This window comes from Castanea sativa, chromosome 3 (genome assembly GCF_040712315.1).
Source record: "Castanea sativa cultivar Marrone di Chiusa Pesio chromosome 3, ASM4071231v1".
NCBI classification, from domain to species: domain Eukaryota; kingdom Viridiplantae; phylum Streptophyta; class Magnoliopsida; order Fagales; family Fagaceae; genus Castanea; species Castanea sativa.
The window spans coordinates 1,594,803-1,605,542 of NC_134015.1; the positions used below are offsets into that span (position 1 = coordinate 1,594,803).

Below are 10,740 nucleotides of genomic sequence, written 5' to 3' on the forward strand. Positions count from 1 at the left end.
ACCTCTAACACTTATTAAAAATGAATCCCATTTTGTTTTAATAAGAGACTAACACATCACTCACTCACTAAATAAATGTGGGGATTAAAACCTACTACCATTTGCTATTGTATATTTAAAACAAAAGGACATATCCAATTAAAAAAGTACTGAAGGTAAGCCAAATCTATAAACTTATATATGTTACTTGTTTTAGCAAGGGGAGAGGGTTTTAAAAGGTGACACTGATATTATTCAGTATAGGTTTTTTTTTTTTTTTTTTTTTTTTTTTTTTTAATAATTATTATTATTACAACAATTCAATGTATTATGGAAACCTTTAACTCTTTAGTATTTTCGAAGTTCAACAATGTTGTTACATGATATTCATTTCTCTCACATGAATTGCTAGTTTTACTAATAAAATTCACAATGGAATCTACTATTCACATGAGAGGAATGAATATCGTATTACTATACTTTAAAAGTACTTAATAATTTTTTATACCTTTAATGGTTGATTTTTTATTTGTTCTCGAGCTTCATTAAGTACTTATTAATTTAATGGACAAATTCATATCAACAAAAACTTAAAAAATTTATTGAACTTGAAAACAATGATTTTATGAGAGGCCCATATTTCCGCTTGTTAATGATCCAAGTAAAATGATAGGTATAAGTGTATAATAACCACAGAAAGTACTAAAGAAACCCTTGTACTACTAAAGAAACAAGCTAGAATGCAACTATTTACTCATCAACTAATATATTTCTCTTTTTGATACAAGATAAAAATTCTACTCTAACCTAATTTAAGAATATAAGTGTGTGAAGTTTTCTCATGGAGACTTGAACCCTAGCCCTTGCCCCCCTTACACCCCACACCTCATACCTCACAAACACTTATACTTGTGGAGTGACCACCACATTAAGAGTGTGCGGTGGTCAACCAATATATTTCTAAAAAGTTGAAAACTAAGTGATAGAGGTTTTGCCATACGTATTTTAATTCCCATTACATTTTTCTTTTCTTTTTTTTAAAAAAATCTCATTACTAATTTTATAATTTCACCATGGCTTTTAAATTGAGCTGGCTTCTCAAAGTTGGTGATCGAAGGAGACAATACAAATGTGATGAAGGAAATCTCTTGCTTTGCAGATAACAACTCTTTGCTGGGGCACAACTTTGAGGATATTCATAGCCATATCTTAGGGCAGCAATTTGCTTCAATCAGCTTCATTAAAAAGGAGGGGGAGGGGATATGGTAGCACATTCTTTAGCTCGACATGTTAGGAATATCATTGATGAAATGTATTGGTTAGAAGATTCTCCACCACCTGCTATGGATGCTTTGTACCAAAATTATTTACATAGTAATGAATGAACGAATTCTTTGTTTTCAAAAAAAAAAAAAAATTGAGCATATTTGTATTAAAATTAATCTCTCTCTCTCTCTCTCTCTCTCTCCTAAGTTTGTGTGTTTGTTTCTCATGAAAATTTCATAATTTCAGACTTACTTTATTATATAAATAAAAGTGAATTTTACCATATTCCTTATTATTTTACTTAACCAATGAGTTTTCTCCAAAAAAAAAAAAATAATAATAATATTGTCCGATTGGAGTGAGAGTAATTAATGCACTACAGCACACGTAAAATTGGAATCATTACCATCATTTTAATACCATACCTGTGCTTTTACCATATTCCGAATCCTACTTGGACATTAAGCAAATTAGGTAAGTTTTAAATTGTGTGTGTGTGTGTGTGTTTTTTTTTTTTTTTTCAAGTTTCATACATTTACAGATTTACAGTTCACAAATGTTGAAAGAAAAGTTTTAAAAGGTGAGAATCCGACGAGATTGTAATCTTGATTCTCTCCTCCTAAATATATAAATACCATACCACCCCTCCCTTCTAGTTCCTCTCTTTCTCACTAAATTCTCTTTCTTACAAAGTTTAGTTTCTACGAATTTTTTCTCTCTACAAAGGTTTTCTCAAATCAACCCAAGCTAATTAGGTACTTACTCTCTTCTCTTCACTCTCCCTTCTAATTCTTTTTACATCATTGTTTATTTATAGCTGCCAATGCTATGTACTATGTTACAAAGTTTTGATTTTGAAAGGAAAATAGATTAAGGTTTGGTTCTATATATAATTACAAAGAAAAATTTGTCCTCCAACTTACAATTGAAATAATAATTCAATTTGGTACGTGGGGTCTATTCAATATTACAATGAATAGCCTAATTTCAATATGCTTTTGTTTTCTGTAAACTGTGTTTGAATTTGAATGTATGTTTTATGTTTGTACTTGGGTTTTGTTGATGTGTGTTGGTTTGGTCTCCTATATTAAGAAGGAATCTAGTTTTTTTTTTTTAATTATTTTTTTTAGAAGAAAGAAGGAATCTAGTTGTGTGTCATTTAGAGTTTTTTTTAATAATAAAAAAAGTGGGTCCTAGACTCCTAGGTATGGACTCATCGACCTCACACCATGTGACAACAATAGATAATAACATGTGCCATTGAGAGTTTGTACTTTATAGCATCCTATAGTAAAAAATGGATAATATTCAAGTAATCAAGGTTTTAAAATTTTTTTTTTTTTTAAATTGGATAAATTTCATTAACATACCCTGAGATTTGGGTTAATGCCAATTAGACCCAATTAAAACTAGCTTTATTCCCTAAAACCAACTTAATTCCTAAATACTGTTAAACTTGTTAATCATTTTTCTCAACCATCTCAGAAATTAAGTTGCCTTTAGGGGCCAAATTGATTAGTTTTGAAAATTCTTAAACTTGATTGGCTTTAGCCCCCAAAACTTAGGGTATATTGATGGAATGTAATTACCCTTTTAAATTTTATTGAAGCTCTTGGATTTTAATATAGCGGAGTGAAAGGTTGATTATAAAGACCATCATAGCCTTGCTTTTGACTTGAATCTAGGGTGACAATGACTAGACAAACAAGTAAGATAGGGGTGAGATAGTCATCGTATTAAACAAACAGAAATCTTGCATCGATATTCATCAAAAAACTTTAGAATTTTGATTCTTAAAAAAAAAAAAAAAAAAACACTTCAGAATTTTAATTGGAACCCACTCAATTGGAGAAAAAGGATCATGATACCCTTCTAAATTTATGCATAGTAATTGGCGGATGACAAGGTCTCCGGTCTCCCTAGCCCGTTCTATCTTTTCTTTTTTATTTTTTTTTTTATTTTTATTGAAACTTATAGAAAAAAAAAAAAAAATCTAAGGTATTTGTCTTGATAACTTTAGCTTTATATTATAAGAGAAAAGCTTTTGGATGACAAAAAAATATGGTACTATAATCTCTAACAAGTAATTAAATATGATTTGCCAAGAATTTTGTAATTCAACTATTTAGTATCTTTTGATAGTTCTAATAGGAAAATCTATGATTTAAATTCCATATCTCCCAACTATTGAATTATATATAAAAAAAAAAAATACTTAGATATATTATTAAATTATCCAAAATACATAGTTCTATTTTTTTTTTAAAGAAAATATTCTAGTATCCTTTATTATTATTTTGGTAAGTTTACCAATTCTTTTGGTAAGAATTATTGCTATAGGGGTCTTAAAGATTGTCTATTAATGGTGCAAAGCTTCACCTTTTTTTTTTTTTTTTTGCAGGACTCCATTAAATATTTTTTCTTCCAATTTTAGCTATAAAAAAATTTTTTTAAAAAAAGGCCACACAAAGCAATATTAAGTGAAAATATGAAATACACGTTGTTTTATTTTTCCTTTTTCTTAACATCTTTGGGTGGTTCATTTTAAAGAACATCTTTGGGTGGTTAGTTGAATTAGTTGATCCACTTTTATCCCTTACGTTTTTAACCCAACTTTTTTAGTCAATTAAAGTCATCCATTTTCAAAAGAAAAAACTATGTTAAAAGAGTGAATTATGCATGGTTGATATTGTCTCAACCAAATATATATGAATGAACACATTTTCTTGTACCATTCTACCAATTATTCTTGTATCAACTATGAGTCTAGTCTTAGTTTCTTGCTTTGAGCTTGATTTATTTCCTTTCTTTTTTCATTTTTGTTTAATTAGTGTTGAAAAATTAACTAACTCAATTTTATTTAACTATGGTATATCGACAACCGCCTTCAGGTCCCTTAAACATGGAATTCAACCCAAAAGAAAGATTTGACGACAATGGAGATACAATTAATGGTTCTTATGATGTATGGCTGGTAAGCACACACTATATTTAACGATCCAACCACTAGCGTTGGCGATAGTTTATCATGTCATGCCTTATGTTACACCATTTTGCTATGGATCTTTGATTAAAAGAGTTTTCAAGTTTTCAACTCATTACAAACTATATTTTATACATAATTTTTTACTTTACGTATCTTTCTCTTTTGATTGGGTACATTATTGTGTTCATTAATATTTTTTTTTTAAGAAAAAAAAAAACATATATTGCATTATGTACCATTTCTTAAAAGCTCTATTTTTTTAGGTTCAACTATATTCTTATCTTCTTTCAACAAATAAACAAATCACAACACACACCAAATCCAACCCAAAAGCATATTAAAGCTTTCTTGTTGTAGTAAATTACTAGCAAGTTTTTTGTTTGGCTGCTATAGAAAAATCATCCTTCTGCTTTGAGCTCCTTTGATGAAATAAAGAGAGTGGCTCGTGAGAAACAAATGGTTGTATTTTTGGATTACGATGGAACCCTCTCACCAATTGTAAACGACCCTGATCGAGCTTTCATGTCTAATGCGGTAAGTACTTTATCTAAAAAAAGTTAGAACATGCATTAATTGTGACCATACATATGTAGGGAAATACCATGAAATTCCCAACCCGTGAGAAACAAAATATAGAGAAAAACACACGCCAAAGAAAATATAATCACACGCACAAGACAATATTTATGTGGTTCGGTAATTTGACTACGTCCACGGAGTTACAGGGATTTCATTATTATCAGGGAAAAATACAAAGTGCGGCTACAATTTTTTTATTTTTTATTTTTTCTCTCAAAAATGACAACAACAAACCCTAATCACAAAAACAACGTTTTCTACATAGTGCGCATAGGATTCACAATAGGCTACAAAACAGGTCCAAAAAAATTTCTTGGGCCTGTCGACCCAAGCCTCCGCTCCATGGACTAAGTCTCAGAAAATCTCCCTTTAAAAACCACGCAACATTATTCGGGTCGGGTCGGGTCATCAACCAGATCAAACACAACTAAGTTCTACAAAACCCAACAACATACATTATTAAAGATTATATTTTTGTACTAAAAAATTCCCACAAACTTTATGGAGGAAGAACTAAATTGTCTAATTTTTTTAACTAGTTCATGTATCATTTGGAATCAGGAGCGGCTTAATGTATTTTGGGGCCTAAGATGAAAACTGAAATTGAGGTCTTTTATATATTTAAATATTACTTAAATTCTATTATCTTATTTTAGATGCAAAATTACTATTAATTAACATGAACCATGTAGATTTTTTTTTTTTGAAAGTCTATAAACAAAAAAATTTGACAAAACTTTTAACACATGTTAATGTGGCAAATTGATAATTTGATAATGGTAAGTAAAAAAGTGATGTTAATGGTAGACTTAGATAAAAACTAATAAAAATTTGTCAACTCAAATGTTGTGATTTTTTTTATTGCTTTTTTTTTTAGAAGTGCTACATTCATAATAAATCCTAGGTGTTAATTTGTTACTAGTTTTTATTTAAACTCATCACTGGAATTACTTTTTTTATCATCAATAATACCTTGTAACAGCCTATCTCTTAAGATTTATTTTGAAAGTGTTGTTAAAAATGAAGTGGACGTAACATTTTTTTTCTTGTTTTTCATTTGATAAAAAAATATTATTTTATTTATTGGTTATTATTTTGACTTAATTAATACTATTATAATATATATTTTTTAAAACCCTATTGATTAAAATTTGGGGGCTTTTTTTTTATACTTGGGGCCTTAGGTGGCCGCATCAGTTGCTTCACATATAGAGCCGGCACTGTTTGGAATTCATTTGGCTGAAATCAAAACATTAGGAATTTATGCCTGTTACTATGATTTGAATTTTTTTTTTTTACTTTGTTGGTTAAGCATCGTGTTATAGAAGTACATGCCTATACCATATAAAAATGAATATGTGTTTTTTAGAGAGAGTTTTAACTTATGGCATCTGCTTCTGATAATTTAAAAAAAAAAGTTACTTGTATCAAAACTATTAATGTACTATTTTTTTAATCACTACTTTTCTTACTCCAACAATCCCCCATATATGATATAACACAACCATTGAATTGTGCGACATGTTTGGAAGTACAACATTATAAGAACGATGCAAACTAACAGCATCATTTTAATATGGTATGTGCAAGTTTTGTTAATGAAAAAAATTTATTCCTCCAAAAAAATGTTGTCTTATAACACTATAATCGTGTGCCTATTGATTCACAGATGCGTTCGGCGGTAAGAAAAGTTGGTAAACATTTCCCAACTGCAATTATCTCTGGAAGGTCTAGGGATAAGGTAAATTGCTCTTACACAATTAATGCAACAATGAGCTAGACTTTATAAATACAAATTTTTTTTTTTTTCAAATTAAGTAGCACACTTGTGATATTAACAAAGCGTTTTTTTTCTTCTCTACTATAGGTGTTCCAATTTGTGAGATTAAATAATATCTATTACGCCGGAAGTCACGGGATGGATATATCAACCCCATCAGTTTCTTTCTATTATGGTAATTATAAGCATCAAACTAGGACTATTGATGAAAAGGTATATTTCTCAATTGTTTGTGGTTAATTTTCTATACTTGGTGCTTGTCATGGAAATTGCATGTTTTATGTTGTGCTCAAAACCTCTAAATCAAATTTTAAATTGCAACGAAAATATACCTAACGTTTTCCATTAATTTTCTTGATCTTGTAGGGTAATGACATGGTTAACTTCTGCCCAGCACAGGAATTCTTGCCTAGAATTCAAACAGTAAGAAATTATGTACTGTTTACAAACTTTGTATCCTCTTTGTCAAAGATAAAATGGCAAACTGATACGAAAATGCATAATTATAGTATCAAAAACTCCTCCTTTTGTTCCTAGCTAGGACTTAGTAGTATTAGAATGCAAATAAATTCTCTTTTTCTTTTTTTCTTTTTAAATTTCAATAATGCTTTGTTCTCTTGCAGATAAAGGTTATGCTGCAAGAAATAACAAGAGGCATAAAAGGTGCCATGGTTGAAGACAATAAATTTTGCCTCTCCGTACACTTTCGATGTGTGAATGAAGATGTAAATATTATAATGCAATAATGATTATTTGATCTGATCAAATAAAAATAAATGCAATATGATAGCAATGATATTGTTAACACATAAAAAACATGGTAAAATATAGTAGTTCTTAAATTTGTAGATAATAAGATTGCATGTTAAAATCAATGCAGAATGTTGTCGTACTTAAGGAGAAGGTGGAATCAGCAATGAAATCCTATGAAGACTTTCGTATATCCGAAGGAAAAGAGGTATAAATTTTTTTTGTTATCTTTATAATAATTTAAAGATTTCTCCCTCCTTAAAAATATAATTTCCCATTAAGTAGTAGTAAAGTTTGGAATAGATCAATCATACAATCATATAATCCATCTCTTTTGATTTTTTTTTTTGGAAGATAGATCATAGTATATGCATGTGTCCAATCCTAATTATTTTGTAAAAAATTTATAATTGACTCCAAAATTTTTTAATTAAGACTTAGTTGTTTTTGTTAATGTAGTTATTTTTGTTATAGGTCATGGAAATCCGACCTAATATAAATTGGGATAAAGGTCTTGCTTTGCAATATTTACTTGATACTCTTGGTTTTGAAAATTCTACCGAGGTCCTTCCTATATATATAGGAGACGATAAAACTGATGAGGATGCTTTTAAGGTATAGACTATCTACTTGATGGTACTTTATTATTGTTACCAATTTTAAAATGTGGTGATTCTTCTTAAAGCCTAGCAAGATAAACCCATTAAATATTGATCAAACCCCCTCTTCTTCCATAGGCTTGGTGGATGTTGCCAAAACCATTGAAATCATGCATTTAACTCTTTTGTTAATTTTGATGAATAATCAGGCTTCTCTTTAGAGCCACACTAATGTAATTTGTATATCAATGTTTGCAGATGATTAAGAACATTGGAAGAGGATTTCCTATAGTTGTTTCTTCTACTCCAAAGGAGACAGAAGCCCTATACTCTTTGCGTGACCCAATAGAGGTCATGTCCTTCCTAATAAGTATTGCAAAGTGGAAAAAGGATTGTGGATATAAAAAAACATCTTTGTTTGGTATGTTTAGGAGGTTAATTAGGTAGAGAGATGCTAGCTAACTTCTCAGTATGAGGTATGCTTATTAGGCACAGGTGAACTGGTTCATACTAATTGGATATTGTTACATTATTATCATATATGGTCAATTGTTTATAGTTATATATAAGGGCTATTTCTTCTCATTTGCATTTCCCCTATGCCAAGGTTCTAAAAAGTATGATTTTTATATGTACCGCTCATGAAAAGCATGTTAATTGCTTTATTAAAATCAGTTTTTTTTTTTTTTTGGCACTTTGAACTTGGGCTTCTTTCTCGGTTGTTTGGATTATTCTTCTGCCTTTTCTTCTTCTCAATTATTTAGTCATTATTCTCTTTTTTTTTTTTTTTTTTTCTCTCCCTTTATATGTTTGCTTTTGATAATTGCTCTTGATCATCAGACCAAAAACATCAATTGGGTGTTTTGGTGTATGGGGTAGATGCAGATCAGAATTAGAATATCTAAAACTGGTTTTGGGTTATAGTTCTCTTGTAACCAAACAGCCATGGAACTTGTTCAAGAACTTGGAATAGTACTGTCCACAAATTGGAATAGTGCCTGTCCCTATTTCAGAAGAGTAACATCCAACATGCATCACCAAACAACAATGATGACATAATGCCATCCCTATTAAAGTACTTATTATATATAGCAACAATGATGAAATAATGCCATGCCCTTTGAAGCTCATGGCGTAAATCCCTTAGCAAAGTCGTAATTTTTTAGTACCATTTAAGGAATCCAAAGAATTTTAAGATTTTATTTATTTTTTTTTTAAGATAGAAATTCTATTCTAGAATAATCTCACCTAGAGATTTGAATTTCACATTTACCCTCACCTCACAAGAACTTGTATTTGTAGAATGATCATCATGTTAAGGTTGCGCGGTGATAATATTACATTTTTAAGATATCACGAACCTTGTTTTTATAATAAAAAAATTAAAAAAATTAAATAAATATAACATAAACCATAAAGAACAACCAGGCTGTTTATATAGAAATGCCTTATGTGCATGCTTCCACATGACTCTATCTCTTTGATTCCAATGCCCAATCTTATATTAATTGTATTATTTAATACATCAATTATATATGTTATCTTTTAGAGTGATGTTAACCCTATGACATCACATAGCAAACAACCTTTTATACACGTCATACACATTTGAGCTTCTTCAATACACCCAAATAAATAGACATTTTGATGTGTACTATTTCATTTTATTTATTTTCTATTATAGATAGTTTTAACCTATGACGTCCGCTACTGATAGTAGCTCTTTATCATTAAACTAAGACATTAATCGATTTTTAGTGTAGGAGGGGATTGAATCTCTAATCTCTTATTCAACCATCAGAGAGTTTATCAGTTGAATTAACTAAAACCCACATTTTAAATTAAACTTTAAAATTTGTCATTATTAGAAGTATAAAACACATAATTTACTGAAATACATATATACATAAGTTGTTTTGCCTTCTATTGCCTTTTTCAATTATCCATGAAAAAATTCTCTTTTTTCTCCAAATGATTATATGTGTCCCTTTGTCAATATATTCAATAATTATAGATGCCATCCTTAAATTTAGTTTCAATTTCAATTAATTTTTTTAATATAAAATATAAAGAAATATTAATATCCATACAAATATACAATATACAGAAGGGAGGTTTAGTAATTAATTTTGGTTTATTGACTTTTCTTTCTCTCTATCATTCTTCCAAACCCTTTTCTCCCTTTCTTAACTCTTCTTCTTCTCCCATAGTTCTTCACCATACTGTTACTTTTTTTCAAACTCTTCATCTCTCTTTTCTAAATCTCCTTATTCCCATCTTTGTTTTTATAAATTTCATATTACTTCTCTCTAATTCATTCCACATTCTTCCTAAAAATATATATATATATATATATATATATATATATATATATATATATATATATTACTCTCTCTCTCTCTCTCTCTCTCTTCTTTTTTCTACGTATTTATTATTTTATTTGCCTTTTTTGTAGCACAGTTTTTATTCTTTCTTGTAACTTTACCTTAAGTTGATACGTTTTCGTGTTTTGATTACCCATCACAAGCCCCCCCCCCTTTTTTTTTTATGAATTTGGTTTGAATTTTGTTTGAATATATATATATATATATATATATATATATATATATATATATATATATATATATATATATATATATATATATAAAATTTGGGTATATACTTGTTTTGAAAGTGAAAATTTAAGTTTATATTATAACATGTTTGACTTGGCTATGTATTTGAATGTGTTTATCAATTATTTGAATAATTGATTATTACATATACTATATCTTATGACATTAATTTAATTTTAATTTGGG

General features: G+C 28.9%; 1 protein-coding gene across 1 annotated transcript; it reads left to right on the top strand.

Moving 5' to 3' along the window:
- Positions 1 to 4,111: 4,111 nt before the first annotated feature.
- LOC142627870 (putative trehalose-phosphate phosphatase C) lies at positions 4,112 to 8,912 on the top strand. Its single transcript, XM_075801756.1, has 10 exons — positions 4,112 to 4,219; positions 4,625 to 4,765; positions 6,480 to 6,551; positions 6,678 to 6,803; positions 6,957 to 7,013; positions 7,214 to 7,315; positions 7,471 to 7,548; positions 7,815 to 7,955; positions 8,198 to 8,373; positions 8,780 to 8,912. The coding sequence occupies exons 1-10, from the start codon at positions 4,112 to 4,114 to the stop codon at positions 8,910 to 8,912; spliced, it is 1,134 nt and encodes a 377-aa protein (XP_075657871.1).
- Positions 8,913 to 10,740: the final 1,828 nt, after the last annotated feature.